Genomic DNA, 17,615 nt, shown 5'->3' on the forward strand with positions numbered 1-17,615 from the left:
GATCCTCCGGTCACGGTTTCTTCCTCCATGGTCGGAGAGGAGAGTGTGTGGAACTGGAGGATCCTCTGGTCACGGTTTCTTCCTCCATGGTCGGAGAGGAGAGTGTGTGGAACTGGAGGATCCTCTGGTCACGGTTTCTTCCTCCATGGTCGGAGAGGAGAGTGTGTGGAACTGGAGGATTCTCCGGTCACGGTTTCTTCCTCCATGGTCGGAGAGGAGAGTGTGTGGAACTGGAGGATCCTCCGGTCACGGTTTCTTCCTCCATGGTCGGAGAGGAGAGTGTGTGGATCTGGAGGATGTTGAATTTACTCTTCAATTGAAAGGCATAACAACTCAATTGGCCCTTGTATCAAATGACTCGAAATATAGGTTTTCCCGGCCAATTTCAGCAAAAAATCATTTAATTTCATTAACATGCATTCAAATTCATGCATTTTCTTGTAATCCCCTCGAACTAGGGTTTCTTTTAAGCTCTTAATGCACATACAATTTCATTTAAGGGCATAGACGACTATACATTGACCATTCTTAAAGGTCACTTTAAAGGGTATTTTTGTAATACAAAACACAATGTCTACAGATTTACATTAAACTTACACCGTTTGAAGGTAATGATAGTATAGAAAGCTTCTCTGAGAATATTACTTGCTGAGGTGTGTACTATTTTTTTTTAAATGAGTAAAACAATGTCATGAAAATACGATTTTACATGCTAAAATAATTTTCGTCTCATGATCACTGAGACGAAAAGTATTTTCATGACATTGTTTTACTCATTTTTAAAAAACTACAGTCCCTCAGAATTACCAAATAAGTTTCATTTAAAGCATCTGCCTTGAAAGGCAGCTTTACAAATCAGAAAGCACACATAACGTAGAATTTGAATTTGAATGCAAACTTTTCAAAAATGTTTACTCATAAATTAAATTGAATGATTGAGCAGTTCTTGCTGCTGGCTTTTGCGATATTTAATGATTCTTGCTGCCTATAATTAAATGAGCCAGAAGTTAAAATGACCCGGATTTTGATGAAATTGGCCGGGAAAACCTATAATAAAAAATTACATTTTTTAGACAATGATTCTTTAAAACACGTTCTAACCACCAAGTTGGCGTAGCCATGCTTCTTTGTTTAAACTGTCCTTGGAAAAACATTCAAAAAGGTCCCGGCTCTCATGAAAAACTATATTGTGCAGGTATCATTTTGTTTGTGGCATAATCATTGTACACGGAATATCATGTAGTACAATAACACAATACAGCTGTCACAAATGGACACACGCGTCAGATGTTCAATTACAATTGTCTATTTCTGTAAATACAATTTTGGTGTTAGGAGACGACATCTGCAATTCTCGTCAAAACCTTGCCAGCAGGAGAATACTTAATCCGAGCAAAGATTTTTGTCAAACACTGTTATCGTATCAGCCGTCCGTCCCAAAATTGTAACTGACAATCTAATAGTATCTTTCCAGCAGCTTTCACAAACATGATTCCGAATGTGTCAACTGTAAGTATAATTTGACAAACATGTTTCCGAATTGTAAGCTGTAAAGTATATTTTTTGACAAGTATGTTTCTAGACTTGTGGACAAGTCGTTTATGGTTCCACGCGGTGAGATAGCCGAGTTTTAGCGGTGCTCTCTCCGCGCGACTACTGCGCGTTGCCCGACTTCAACCCATAGATATAGAATAGAATAACTAGATCGGCCGCGCGTACATACGCGGGTTCTGGCATGGGGGCCGCCATTGCCTATCTTCCGTGTAGATTTTCTGTGCGTTACCGTCAGCACGTGACCTTTTGCCGTCAGCACGTGACATTTAGCGCGTCAAGGCCTATCTCCCGTGTTCATTTTCGCGCGTCGCCTTTCGAACGTGAATTTTTTACCACGTCCATGGCGAACAAAAACTGTTTCTAAACAGGCAATGGCGCGTATGTACGCGCGACCAGTCTAGTTATTTTAATTCTATGTCTATGCTTCAACCCTGCTCCCAGCGCAACAGTCGCGCAACCAGCAGTTCGCGTGGAGAGCACCGCTGCAACTCGACTATCTCACCGCGTGGGACCATAAACGACTTGTCCACAAGTCTAGTATGTTTCCGAATTGTGCAAACTGAAAGATAGGCATAGTTTGACAAACATGATTTCGACGTGTGTAAACGTTCTGCAAGTAGTTGACAAACATGATTCCCGTGTCAACTGTAAGTTAGGGCGCTCTTCAAGTGGGCTGCCATGTTTTTGATTTCGCTCTCAAGTTTCATTTTTAAATCCGTCTTCATCCGTATCTATATTTGCTGCAATTTCCAAATGTTTGTGTTCATTGGTGATTTGATGTATTTTACTTTTAATTTTACGGTCTCTATTTGAGTGTTGCTCTCTTGTATCAAAGTTGCATTGCTTTTACAGCCTTTTTATTGTTTTATGGTGTTAAAGCACTTTTTGGCTTGTAAAATTGTTTATCTATTTTGCTTATATATTTTTACGGGTGTACTTTTTACACTTTTAACTTATTGTATGTCATTTTCTTAATCTTTTGCAATTTTTTTCTGTCATGCGCCCTCGAACAGGCTGGTCCTGGAGAGAGCGCAATATAAGTTCAATAAATTATTATTATTATGTCTAAGAAAGCAGGGTGGTTGGCTGTAGATCTATAAAGAACTTTTCATATTTTCTGAACACACAATGCACAAGCGTGACGCCAAATATCACCATTTGTCTTGTCGCATTGTGGATAACGAAGAGAGAGAGAGAGAGAGAGAGAGTCAAAATTAACATTGTTGCGCTCGATTAGCTTCCCTGTGTCGACCCCGAGGTGCTCACTCGGGTGGGCCCCTGACAAGAGCTAATCGAGCGATCACTCACCCTCTCATGGTGACGTCATGCACCAGCCCCAAGTGACATGCTCCACAAGCAGGGCACCGGGGGCTGACCCGGGGAGCCCCTAGAATGACGTCAAAGCTATTCAAACGTACCAGGGGAAGACCGGGGTCGACCAAACCCCAGGGAAGCTAATCGAACGCACCCAGTGTCATCATCATGTCCCATGCGTTGCGGCCGTTGGGGCGCTCTGCATTATTGACGATTTTTTTTCCAATTAAATTTGATTCACACCAAACTCACATTTTTGTCCATATTTCATAAAGATTTCTCAAAAAAAAGGCCAAAACAACAATTTGTTTAAAGAAGTTAGCAATAAGAAAAGTTTTTTTTCACAAACTAGATAAAATTTGTGTCTACTCGGTTTGCAGCCACCCCGATGAGTTCCCCTGTCGTTTCCCACTTCAAGTCCTTGGTGAAATCAACCCTTTACAATAACACCAATGTTTTGTAGCAATAAGTGTTATTCTAAAGATACTGGACACTATTGGTCATTGTCAAAGACCAGTCTTCTCACTTGGTGTATCTCAACATATGCATAAAATAACAAACCTGTGAAAATCTGAGCTCAATTGGTCGTCGAAGTTGCGAGATAATGACCCTTGTCACACGAAGTTGTGTGCTAAAGATATCTGCTTTCAGATGCTTGATTTCGAGAACTCAAAATCTAATTCTGAGGTCTCAAAAGCAAATTCGTTGAAAATTACTTCTTTCCCGAAAACTATACGTCACTTCAGAGGGAGCCGTTTCTCACAATGTTTTATACTATAAACCTCTCTCCATTACTCGTTTTTTAGTAAGGTTTTATGCTCATAATTTTGGGTAATTACCAATAGTGTCCACTGCCTGTAAACCATGGTGTATGTATTTGCCGCACAGTCACTACAGTGTGTTTAAAAAAAGTATACATTTGGAAAAATGTATCCCAATTGGATTTTTTATAAGTTTATAAAAATTTGGCACTAAGTATTGGTGGACCAAGGTCATAGCTTTTAAATTTCTACCAAACCAATCCTCAGCTGTTCCGCATGAGTGAGCACTAGATAATTACTTTTGTCAGATTTTAATTGGCTTGCGCACAAAGGTGAAAGGATTTTAACCGAAAACAAACACCTTAGTAGGGAAGGTGGGGTATGTGCTTTGCTGCCCACAAATTTTCAATGATGTGACATGACAGAATGTCAAGCTTTGGTATAAACTGCTAGTCATCTCTGTACATTTCAACATTTATGCACTGAATTGAGTACTTTTGTAACATGGATCGTTCACCGCACCGATCCTTTCTGGTATCAGAGTACCATCAAACTAACAGCATATCTGCAGTGCTTCAAGGGTTCCGACAAACATTCGCTGTTCAACACGAGGAACACTTTACAAACATTTTGTGAAGTACCAGGCTACTGGTGCAAGTCGGAATCTGACAAAAAACGATCTGGTCGATCTGCTGCAAACATCCAATGTTGCATTTCCAATGATGATTTCAATTTGGTCTGCGTCCGAACTTGGTAGACTCATGGAGGACTGAGGAATCATCCAATTTCTTAGCGAATTTGTGAGCAACAAAGCACATGCCTCACCTTCCCTACAAAGATGTTTAATTCTGTTAAAATCCTTTCACTTTCGTGCGCAAGCCAATTAAAATTTGACAAAAGTGATTAGCTAGTGCTCACTCATGCGGAACAGTTGAGGATCGATTTGGTAGAAATTAAAAAGCTATGACCTTGATTTACCAATACTTAGTGCCAGATTGTGGGGAACTTAACAAAAATCCATTTGGAATACATTTTTCAAAGTGTATACTTATTTTTGAAACACCCTGTATACGGAAGTAGCAGACCTCCAGGGTCAAGTTTGGCTGCCGTGTCGCATCACGCTTGCAAAACCTGACAAAAGTGCTACATAAAAACCATTTTTTAAGGAGACTGCACTTCATTTTCATCATTCCATTATCATTGTCTATTCCTATTACTCTTCGTGTTGTACCAGCAAGACTATAAGGGACTTTTCGTTTTCGACGACGGATGGTTCTGCGACGGGTAAGATGACATTTGGCGTCATCTGCGCATGCGTCGGCTTTGAGGACGGTCGTCCCTCAATTTCTACGACAGTACTTTGGATGAATCTTCGTTGTGCTGAAAACGACAACGTTTAGCTGAACAACCGTCGCAGAACCATCCGTCGTCGAAAACGAAAAGTCCCTATAGCCTCAGCATCCGACGTCACTCTTATATGAGGCTCGTGAATAGTGCCCGATACCTGCCTGACCGGATGCTGCCAGTATCTTTGACCTCACATTTATTTCCGTGGAGATTCACAGTCAGCTCAGTATAAATAGACGATCTCACGTCACTGACTTGGACATGTTTACAAAAGAGCCACAGAGCCTGGACTTCCTGCAGGCACGATTTGTACACAGCTCAATGGAAGAAAACATAAAATCGTATATGTTATGCAGATTGCACTGTCTAATTCTGATAAAATTTTGATATAATGCAAGGGGGCACATCTCAAAAACTTGTCAGCTTTTACTTTCACAACTCTTGGTGTTATTTTATTTATTTATTTTATTTATTTATTTTAAATCTTTAGACATACACAATAGTTACAAGTTGTACAGGGGCTGTCAAGGTTAAAACAAAAGTATAAAACTGTCATCAAAAGATGTGTAAAACCAGACCCCTGCCAACGATAAAAATATAATTATACAATATAAAAAGGAGATTACATTGAAACATTTTAGAATCACAAAATAGAAATCATTAAAACACTAGCAAAACCAGACTATTGAAAACAAAAAACTACACGCACAACAAAACACCGCAGCGATAAGAGGGACAACAATTGAAAATAAAAAAACATAGAATGGACTAAAAACCCTCAGAAAAATAAAATAAAAAACAAAATTGGCACAGAGTGCACCCTCACAGATTCATGCCAACCCACTGGGCCCGAGGACAATGATAGCAGAGAGCCTCCCCAAACACCACCCAAAAAAGCACAAAGACCCCTTAGACAATTATTAAAGAAAACAACAATTAAAACCACTAGCACTATTAACATACTAAAAATTCCCCCCTCAGCTTCATACGAAATGACTTGTACCCCTCCAAAATCAAAACATTCCTGGTATCCAATGTGAGCTCTGAGAACATTTTAGGAAAGCGAACAATGGTAGAAAATTTATAAGCATCCGTCCTAGGTTTTAGGTGATGAAAAGTGAGCAATTCTGTGTGACGGGAGTTAACTTTAGACAGATTAGTTAAGTCATTCATAAAACTATACCGAGTGGACATCAACAGTTTTATGTGGAAATTATGACACAAAATGTCAACTTTCCCATATAGGACCAGTGTATAGTATCTTGCCTGCCAGAATACTCAAAGAACGTCAAGGTCACACTTATTGTAGACAAAGATCACATGGTCTATACTCACATTGTTGAAAAGTGAGTTACTTGCTAGTAAGCTTGCCTTATGAACACTACGAGTACTTTGTAATCCTTTCTTGATGATTAGTGTTCACATTCTGTGTTCCTTAGTCATATTTTACAGGAATAAATTGTAGATGTTTTAAATAAGCTCCCTTCTGTAAGATACCTGGTTGTGACTCTTTAAAAAAATTGTAATCAAGAAAGCCAGGTTCTCCTTAGCTAAAAAACCACTTGCAAAGATTTCATTAGGTCATTAAGTTCTGGAGTTTTTCCAGACTGACTTAAAGGAACACGTTGCCTTGGATCGGTCGAGTTGGTCTTTGAAAAGCGTTTGTAACCGTTTTTTATAAAATGCATATGGTTGTAAAGATGTTGTAAAAGTATAATACAATGATCCACACAAACATGCCTCGAAATTGCACGGTTTTGCTTTTACCTCGTCGACTAACACGGTCAGCCATTTATGGGAGTAAATGTTTTGACTCCCATAAATGGCCGATCGTGTTAGTTCGCACAATAAAGGAAAACCACGCAATTTCGAGGCAAACTTGTGTGGATCATTGTATTCGACTTTTAAAACATCTTTCCAACCATATGCATTTTATAAAAAAGGGTTACAAACGCTTTTTATTGACCAACTCGACCGATCCAAGGCAACGTGTTCCTTTAAAGGGTCTATGTACCTTTTCCCAAACACAAAACAAAATGTCCACAGATTTACATTAAACTTACACAGTTTGAAGATTATTATAGTAGAAAGCGTCCCTTGAAATTTTACTCACTGAGGTTCTGTAGTTTTTGAGAAATGAGTAAAACAAATAATCTTCGTATCAGTTTTAGCAAGTAAAACGTGTTTAAACAGTTATGCCCTGGTTTTGGTATAATATCATAACTGGTTAATGGGATTTTATATGCTATAATAATTTTCGTCTTCCTGAGACTAAAACTACTTTGTGACTTGTTTTCCCATTTCTCAAAAACTACACAGTACTTAGTAATAACTGAAGGGAAGCTTTCCACTATCATTACCTTTAAACCCTGTAAGTTGAATGTAAATCTTTGGACATTTTGAAAAAGTACCAGAATCCTTTGGGAGGTGATAAATACGTCATTGGTAGTTTCAGACTTTCTCTGTTTAATCTATGTTTTCCCAAGTAGTGTTCAGATTATTTTGTCTTCAAGATTGTTTTTCCGGAATATTTCTTCAGCATGAGTTGCAGGTGGTTATTATACCGCATGTCAGTTTTCTTGAGATGTGAGGTAAATCAATCAACGGAGTATTTAATAAAGCGGCTTTTCCTTACGGTCACCAAGCGCTGCGATTACCATTACGGACACTTATACCGCAATAATATAAAACCTTTATACACGAAGCCAGCTGTGCGTACAGCTCTATGGATTGAACCACTCAAAAATGCCAGCGACCCATTATCCAGTGATCGTATTTTAATTGTATTGCAATAGGATGATGTTTTAATGAAGTGTTCGTTGACGCGTTTTTGAAGAATCCCGTTTAATTCCTGCGAATGCGATGCGATTTTGACGTCAATAAGTGGTAAAGGGGGTAATTGCAGAAGGGCAAAACAGCATGTGAGAATGAGCCACACATTGAAATTCGAAGACCTCATTTAAAGGCACTGGACACATTTGGTAATTACTCAAAATAATAATATTGTTAGCATAAAAACTTACTTGGGCCTGGTTCTTGATAATTTACCTCGACTCCGTCTCGGTAAAACTATCAAGAACCAGGCCTCGTTGGGTTTAAACCATTAGTTGAAAACATCTTCACCACACATTGATTCCCTTATGATTGTATTCAATTTATGGATGATAAACCATAATTTCTAAGCTCTGATTGTATTATTTATGATAAACCTCAAATGGTTTACATCTTGGTGTGTAACAAACCGTGGTAAACCATTATCAAGTGTCTTCAGATGAAAGCTAATTTAATCAATCAACAGAAGTTTTAATATAGCGCCTTTTCATTACGGTCACAAGGCGCTGATTTACCGTTTCGGCCACTTTATAGGATTTTTTTTTGATAAAAAATCATTAGACACAAAGCCACATGGACTACTCTTTGATTGTATTACTCATAGTATGTAAACCACTACAAATTTGACAGCACTTTCTATGGTTGATTTCTTAGTGTTCATGGTGAGAACACGTTTCAGTTGTGATGCAAACCAATCATTCAATATAGCGTATTCAACAAAGCGCCTTTTACGGTCTCAAAGCGTTGCGAGTACCATTCCAGCCACTTATATCGAAATACAAGAATCATTATACACACAAGTCGTCTGAGCTAAGTGTTGATTGTATTATTCATGGTATGGTAACCACAAAATAAATCAATGTCTTCAGATTTGCGCTATATCAATCATTTTCCGTAAGGTCTCAAAACCGATGATTAACTCAGTTTTTGGTTTATTAGACCATAAATCCTAAGCGTTGATTGTGTTATTCATGTTATGTAAACCTCAACATATTTGACCGCACTGTCTGCGGCTTACATCTAAGTTTAACAAACCACGATGAAAACAACATGTTGAAAAAAAAAAACTCCGCTAAACAATTAGTTGACATACGGCGCCCCATAGACCCTAACCCTAATGTGTAAACCACGCGGGATTATTCGGGAAGTGGTCGGAACATAGGGATATCAGAATAATAGAGCGGTCTACTAATTATTGAATGAGGCAGGCTGAAAGGGTGAATATCTGTGGTATCTTCTCCCGCCTGCCTCATTTCCCATCTTCCCACCTTGTTATTGTCCTTTGTGTTCCCATCTTCTTGTGTGTGATGGTCAATCCAGCCCCTTCCTCTCATCTTCCCTTTTGCCTCCATATTCATTGTTTACACCTTGCTCCTTTCTGTGAGCTCTCTATAACCCCATTCATGTATTAGCCTTTGAGAAAGACACTACTAAGGGTCGAAACGTCAGGCCAATAACTATTTTTTTTTGCATTATTTCAAGGCAGTGGACACTATTGGTAGTTATTCAAAATTATTATTAGTACAAAAACTTACTTGGCAATGAGTAATGGGGAGAGGCTATAATACAAAACATTGTGAGAAACGGCTCCCTCTGAAGTAACGTAGTTTTGGAGTAAGAAGTAATTTTACTCGAATTTGATTTCAAGACCCCAGAATCAGAATTTGAGGTATCGAAATCAAGCATCTGAAAGCGCAAAACTTCGTGTGACAAGGGTGTTTTTTCTTTCAATATTATCTCGCAACCTTGATGACCAATTGAGCTCAAATTTTCACAGTTTTGTTATTGTATGCATATGTTGAGAAACACCACAGTGTCCAGTGTCCTTAAACAGAAAACTGTCGTAGGTCCTGACCTCGGACACAGCGTAGCAATGTTGGACAAGATGTTACACGGGACCCTGGACACTCCAATACTTGCCCTTTCACACGAGGTACATTTTGTAAATTTTTACAACAATGCTCCAATTTATCAAGGGACCCTTGCTAAATTGCTCTCATGTGAAAGGGACTATATGGAAGGTTTGTGAACGTTTGCTCTGCAGAGCTCTGGAGCCGACGACTTCACAATTGTGCTTGAAACATAAACAGGAAGTTCTTTAAAAATAGTACAAAGTATAAGAGAAAAGAACAAAGCTATTTACAATTCTGCTCATTGTGTACCAAAAATTTAATGATATTCAAAAACGCATTTTTACTGAATTCTGTAAGACGAATGACTAGGTTGAGTGAAAATACTTCCCACGCATAAAATACATAAACCACCCCTTTTCAAAATCTTCTCTTATTGACAACAACCTAATGAAATTCAAAAGTGCGTTTTACAGTCTGAATTATGAAAATGAATAACCAGGCTTAGTTTAAAACATATTACCTACGCATGCATAAACCACTCTTCATTAGCTCACAGCAATAAAACACTTAAAAAGAAACACAGCCTACGGACTGAAAGACGATCAATAACGCATTACTGTCGACACATTGACACTTTATCCCGGTCGAAGCTTGGTGATTTGTGCAAGATTCAAGTGCCCCTTATAGCGAACATAATTACTGAACATATATTACTCCCCGGAAGCAGAAGTGAAGACTGATATTGAAAAGTAACGGTGAATTGCATTCCAACCCAAGTCAGGTATCCTTTATTTCCAACAAGGTTTTCTCTTTCCGATGGTAGACTTGTTTACAAGTCGTTAAATGTTTGTCGAGTTGACTGACGGTGACGCTTCATATTGGGTGCGATCGTTTATCCCCGGGTCGACCCCGCAGTCCTCACTCAGGTGAGCCCCTGGCAAGAGCTAATCGAACGATCACACTAGCCCTCTCGTGGTGACGGCATGCTCCCTGAGGTCACCCCAAGTGACCCACTCCACAAGCAGGGCACTGGGGGCTGACGCGGGTGATCCCCGTCAAAGCTATTCGAACGTACCGGGGCAGACCGGGGTCGACCCAGGGAAGCAAAACGAACGCACCCATTATTCAGCACTGCGCGATCGAGGACCGCTCTTCTAAGACCACTGCTCTCATGCAAGGTTGTTGGCTCCCATCAAAGCCCCATACGGGATCGACCGTAGTCGCGAGAGCATGTCTCTCGGGGTCAGGAGCATCATCGAATACTATGGGTGCGTTCTGTTAGCTTCCCTGGGTCGACCCCGCGGTGCTCACTTGGGTGAGCCCCTGACAAGAGCTAAACGAACCATCACTCACCGGGGTAGTGACGTCATGTACCTGGGGCCAGCCCCCAAGTGACCCAGTCCACAAGCAGGGCACTGGGGGCTGACCCGGTGAGTCCCTGGAATGACGTCAAAGCTATTCGAACGCACCGGGGGAAGACCGGGGTCGACCCACAGGGAAGCTAAACAAACGAACCCATTGTGGAGAGATGGACGCTTTCACGGTATTTATTAATGACTTGTCCACAAGCCTATTAAAATGGGGATTAAGACGTTTCTTATAAAACACATAAGTATTGGTCACGTTATTTATTGCCGACAAAAACTAATTTTGAGCACTTTATTCCACTGCTACTAATAATTGGCGGACTTTTTCGAGCAATGGCTCAAATGAAAGCTTGCAACTTTCTCGACCCCCATCAAAATACGTATTGAATTTCAAATCAAAAATCTGACATAGTATCTTTAAACTAGGCGTGGCGCAGATAGAGTTTTATACAACTTTGTTGGACCCCCTTCCATCTCCTAAATTGAAACAAGAGTCGTTATGGTTTATAACAGGTTGAACTTGGCTTCAGTGCAGTTTTGCTATGTTGCGATTAATATTCAGTATGCTTTTTATCTGACTATAATACGATACCGTTTAAAGACAAACAAACGGCCCGAAACCCCTAAACCGACTAAATATTGATATACAACAATGATATACAATGATACCCTTCTATACAGAACCTAGCCACCTGACGTACTGTTTAAAATCGATCTTAACTCTTTGTTAAATTGGCTCTTGATCATTTTCACATCGTTTAAAGGGATAAAGACGCCAAATTCAATTTTTCAAATGTCATGGGATATTTCACTCCAATGCATCCGCACTTAAGGGGAAAAACACGCAATTTCGAGGCATGTTTGTGTGTAATAATGGGTGCGTTCTTTAGCTTCCCTGGGTCGACCCCATCGTGCGGCGTTTTGTTTCCCAGGACGAAAGTGTGCAGATAATTACCCACGTTTGTCCTGGAAAAAAAAATCCGCCACACACCGGGGTTGACCCAGGGGAGCTAAACGAACGCACCCATAGTTATTCCACTTTTAAAACATCTTTCTAAATGACTCTTTCATATGCATTTTTATAACAAACGGATTCAAAAGATTTTAATTGACCAACTCGCTCGATCCAAGGGTCCCTTTAAGCATATGTTCTTTATATCTAACCCCAAAAAGAAAAAAACTAAAACAATGATGAATTGCCCCTTTTGTATAAGAAGAGTCTAAACGTTTTCTTTGAGAAATATTCTGCGTGCTTTTGACTCATTCGTAAAGGGAAAAAATGGGGAAGATCTGTGATCACAAAATAAACATGCCAACTTCCAATTTTTGTTCTTGATTTAAAAGCCGATACTTTCCGCAAGTACACTCACTTTTTTCCTTTTCTTCTAAGAATGTATTAATTTCTGACCGTTTATACCTATACAGGAAAGCGTGCATGAAACCTTATCCGCTTAAATGAATAAAAGCAGGTCTCACTACATGCTAGTTCAGAATCAACCTTTGTATCAATATTTCTGTGTTTAATATGTAGGCCTATCATAAAAGGGTGCCCGCATAATTCTGCTTATAAGACCTCGCTTTGTCCAAGTACATTACTTTAGTGACCATCTTGAAAGTACAAAGCATTTATAAGCCTAAACAATGTATGTATCTAGCCAATTAAAACAAACCTAAACAAATATATAGTATTCCGAAGGCCACCAAGTCCGGTGTTTATTCCAATTTCATTTTAATTTGTTGTTCTTCATGTGTTGATGTGGGTCTAGGTCACAAAGAAATTGGTTACTGTTTCAACCAGTTTCCCTCATAATTATGATGATCGTAGCATGCCTATCGCCCTATTGCTCTAAAAACTAATTGTTTTAAATTCAACATTTTAAAGGGAGCGGTAAAAAGGTATACACTTTCAGACCGGGTACATAACAAAAGAGAACAATGGGGTCCACAGTTCGGCAAGGGTCAATAGTTGAAAAACGTGTAAAAAAGAAAGAGACAAGGAGGTCCACGGTTGCAGGCGTATACATACAAGCTTATGTGAGTGTGACAACTCGTTGTAAAAGTAAATTCATCTGGATAGTTGCAAGATTAAAGTAATTGTATATTATTTGTTGAAATATTATCGTTATAAAGTTGTCACTGACTGCAGTTTAAGTGTGAATTCAACACTTCAGTTTAAAGAGTTTGTATCATTTCACACAGTTCGAACGCGCACGTTTGTTAAAAAAGAAAAAAAGAAAAAAAGAAAGAACAGGGAGCCGTAGGATTGCTACGTGTAACATATTTTGAACAAATAAATAATTAATGTCGTTCAGGTTTTTAAGAATTATTTTCTTAAGTAATAAGTAAATACGTGTTCTGATTCGAACCCACGACTTTTGCCATGACTATTCTAGAGCATACTGCCAACTAGACCACCGAGATTGCCCGGTGAGACAGTTCAAATCTACCTTTTTTAAACAGTGGGTACCGTAATAAGCTAAATAGAAAACAATATACGTCTACACTCTTTAAAACAAACTTCTAAATTTGATCGGCCTTGGTATGATCTTTGTGTCGATGTTTTGACTCTTAAAGGAGCCGGTGGTTTTTGTTTCGATGCTCAACGTCTTTCGCCTTGGCTAGATTTATCAGTACCCGCAGAAGCGTGCAATTTGGGTTCAAAACAGTTCGTTAACATTAGTTTTGTTCTCTTTTTTTCCCGGCAGAAGTGAAGTTATTTCCTTTGACGGCCGCAACCAAGAACCGTACCGTACCGTCTTGAGGTGTCTGATAACGGTATAGTCGGGTCCTTTGCATGGACCACCACGGTTTCGTCTCGTCTTGGCTCATCGTTATTGGTCTGGCGCTCTGTGCCGAAGGTAAATATTATCCAGAAGTAAAATGTACACAGGCATAATGTTCTTCCTATACTTTTAAGATCAGACTTAAAAGTCTGATCTTCGATTTTTTTTTTTGCCCTTGGATTTTTTTTTACCAATTTGGATTAAATAACATGAGCCTTCACAAAAAAATACATGCAAGTATTTAATAAAGTTTTCATTTTCGTTTCTTGTGGACCGAAATGTCATGCCTGGTAGTACATTGTATATAATCAATCCCAAATATACCACTGGTTACATGTTGGGGTTAGGCCAGGGCCCAATTTCATAGAGCTGCTTAACGGTAAGAACGGCTTACTGAAATTGTGTGCTAAGGTGCAAGCATATATCATAGGTTAGCAGAAAAAAGGCGGTCATCTTGGGCGTTCTTATTGATTTTTATTGTTGCAATAAACACCGTATGGTTAGCACGCCTTTTCGTTTGCTTATTACGGTTAGCAGCGCTATGAAATGGGAAATCGTGCAGTAAGCACAACATCGGCCGCTAAGCAGCTTTATGAAATTGGGCCATAGGACGGAACTGTTACACTCCTACTCATGAATACACACTCTGAGAATCGTTACTGCAGCAACGCTTCCCAATATCACAATGTGTGGCATCAAAACTGACATCCCATGATGATTTTGATTCTCAAAATGGTTTAATCGAAAGCTGTTGTAGTTTTAATTGACTTAATTGTATGAATGGTTACCAAACGAATATGTACCCCGTTTAATATAGTGATTGTACCATATCAAGTGTATCGAGTTCGTGACTATAGGTCCCGATATTATGCAAAGCAATAAAGATTGAATTAGATGTGCAGTAGAATGAGGTTATATCAATGGGATTGTTTACATGTGTCGTTGGATTACGGAGCTTAAAACGGATTTTCCCATTAATCAGTGCAGCAACGGTAGACTCTGCTACGTTGAATTAATACGTGCAGTTGTAAATTGCGGACTTGCCGATAATGCGTCTGACATTGAAACGCAATGTCTGACAAACAATTTGACCAAATCTCAACAAATTATTTTGTCCGACAAACCGTATATAATTTCAAACTATTAAGTGCAACCCACTGTCACGAAGTGAATTAGTTTGAGAAATTACTTTTTGTACAAAGTTAAGTTTGCGTTACAGAGTAACAAGATTTTGGGTTTTATTGCCAATGGGCCCGTAAAGTTCTTAGACTTCATTTTTATGAATGAGAGTTACGTAAGGCTGATAGAATCGTCTGTGATTGGCTGTAATTTATATGGGGCCAGTAGTGCTTCTGTTTCGATGATGCACCCCTTTTGGTAACAATACATTGAAGTCACGGGGTACACCTTTTCGCGGGTTTCAAAAATCCTTCGTCTGGAGAAAATATTAATTGAGTGGGCACTTGCGACTGGAGATCAGAGGAGAGGACGGTGTATTTGTCAGCCTCGAATGTCAGCCAGTTATTGAGAACTGAGCTGTTTCCAGATTAAATTCTGTATATCTTATTGATTGAGCAATTGAGTGCTCCGAGAGTGTCAAGTGCAGCCTAAATAATATTGTGTAAACTGATCATTAAAAGCAGTTTCATTGGCGTACATATACTACTCTATGCCAGGATCGAAAGGACGACCTGGTCCCAATCTGGGAGAAGAAACCCCACTATTACCCGTGAAGGGAGAACCGCACATGGTGGAAGAGAGAGATAGATGTAGATAAACCGGAAGGACGAAACGAAAGAGTTGTTATAGACGGGAAGGACTTGGTGTTCGGCGGGCCTGGTGCCGACACCCCACGTACCGCACCCAAACAAACACTACGGGTGGAGCCTCCGTGTGGTGACAACTTCTAAGCAGATTGTGTTATTATTGCTCTCGTGTATAAATAATAATTATTGTGTTGTAAATAGAGAGATTTGTAAATAAATGTAAATAGTTTCATTCGTAAATGAATTTGTGGATATTGCGTGTGATTGACCCTCTCCTGTGTGTGTATGAAACAAAACTACCGAAGGTTATGTCTCGTTTTTGCTAAATTCAAATTCCGGGATGTGACACCCACCGTGTCCGACAAACAATTCGTCGCTTTTATAACCTATCTGTCAAAAAATCACAAATATAGGCAAATCAATTTTTATACTTGTCAAATTCTTAACAGACTCGTACCATTAACATCTCCAGCAAACTTTTAATAGCTATAGTACGTAATGGCTTCGTAGATACACGATTAAGAATAAGCGACGTATATCACTGAGATTGCCAGTTGTCAGACGTTAACGCTGCGTACGTTCGTGTGTAATTTATTTTTTTAAATCACCCATTTCATCAGTCAATAACATTTCTTCTGCCAGAATCTTGTTATCACGAGAAGACCTCTAAGTCCGTTGAAAGGTGCGTAAAAAAGCGACGTCCATTAAAGATGCTATGGCAGATTTTTGGCCCCCAACATTAAAAAATTGATTGTTTTTGAGTGAATGGTATTTCAAAGAGTATCACCCGCTCTAACGAAAACAAGTTTAGCTTTTACTTTTAAAGGTCAGGAACCATGACAAAAACATTTAGCACTTTATTTTACTGCTACTAATAATTGGCGGACTTTCTCGAGCAATGGCTTAAATGAAATCTTGTAACTTTCTCGACCCCCATCGAAATACCTATTGAATTTTAAATCAAAATTTTGGGGTCAAATCAGCCAAAAATCTGACAAAGCATCTTTAAACTGTTCTTGCATACATCATACAAAACCTGAGTATTGTACACAGTGTGAGTCAGTGTAAAAAGTGGGCTTGGCTTGCACTGCAGATCCAGGATATAAACTCACTACATTACTTCCTCGCAACGTCTCTCTCATTTTATTATCTGTTTCACAAAGATGTTTAGTTTTCAAGCTAAGCTTAAAGGCAATGGACACTATTGGTAATTACTCAAAATAATTATTATCATAAAAAATTCACTTGGTAATGAGTAATGGGGAGAGGTTGATATAGTATAAAACATTTTGAGAAATGGCTCACTCTGAAGTGGCGTAGTTTTCGAGAAAGAAGTAATTTTCTGCGAATTTGATTTCGAGACCTCAGATTTAGATTTTGAGGTCTCGAAATCAAGCATCAGAAAGCACACAACTTCGTGTGACAAGGTGTTTTTTTTCTTTCATTATTATCTCGCAACTTCGACGACCAATTGGAGCTAAAATTTTCACAGGTTTGTTATTTTATTATGTTGAGATACATCAAGTGAGAAGACTGGTTTTGAACAATTACTAATAGTGTCCAGTGTCTTTAAAATGTTTTGCTTAGCAAGACTAGTATGTTACAGTGTACCTACTAAACACAACTTGATGTAAATTGCCCGTAGCTATGGTTCTCTGCTCATTTGTGCATACATTTTCTATAAACGTTTACTGAGACTATTCGTACGAATTGGAGTGTTCCTTTTCTGTTGCCTTTTTACACCTCATTTTTGCTTCAGACGACCAGGAAAAACTCACACAACATTACCCATGGGCATCAAGCATCTAAGCCATTACCTAAATCAGCAGCTTATCTTTTGCACTTACGAAACAGTCGTACCTATATTTGGGCCGCAAGAGAAGATCAAAGCGACTGCTGCCGAGTTATAGGCCGACTACTTTGTTGGGGATTTTGCGGGAATTTACCTCAGCGAATGGTTTACGGACATTCAATACGACAAGATGTAAACTGATCACGTGTGTACAAGGAAGTCTCATTGTGTGTGATCAATTTCTTA

At 39.1% G+C, this 17,615-nt stretch overlaps 1 protein-coding gene across 1 annotated transcript in view; it reads left to right on the forward strand.

Moving 5' to 3' along the window:
• LOC117307087 overlaps positions 1-17,615 on the forward strand; it is an 89,784-nt gene that overhangs the window by 1,546 nt on the left and 70,623 nt on the right. Inside the window, exon 2 of the mRNA XM_033791742.1 lies at positions 13,734-13,886. Coding sequence (XP_033647633.1) covers positions 13,823-13,886 — 64 coding nt within the window. The 5' untranslated portion in view covers positions 13,734-13,822. The remainder of the gene's footprint in view (positions 1-13,733; positions 13,887-17,615) is intronic.

The sequence above is a fragment of the Asterias rubens genome, chromosome 2 (assembly GCF_902459465.1).
Source record: "Asterias rubens chromosome 2, eAstRub1.3, whole genome shotgun sequence".
Lineage (NCBI taxonomy): Eukaryota > Metazoa > Echinodermata > Asteroidea > Forcipulatida > Asteriidae > Asterias > Asterias rubens.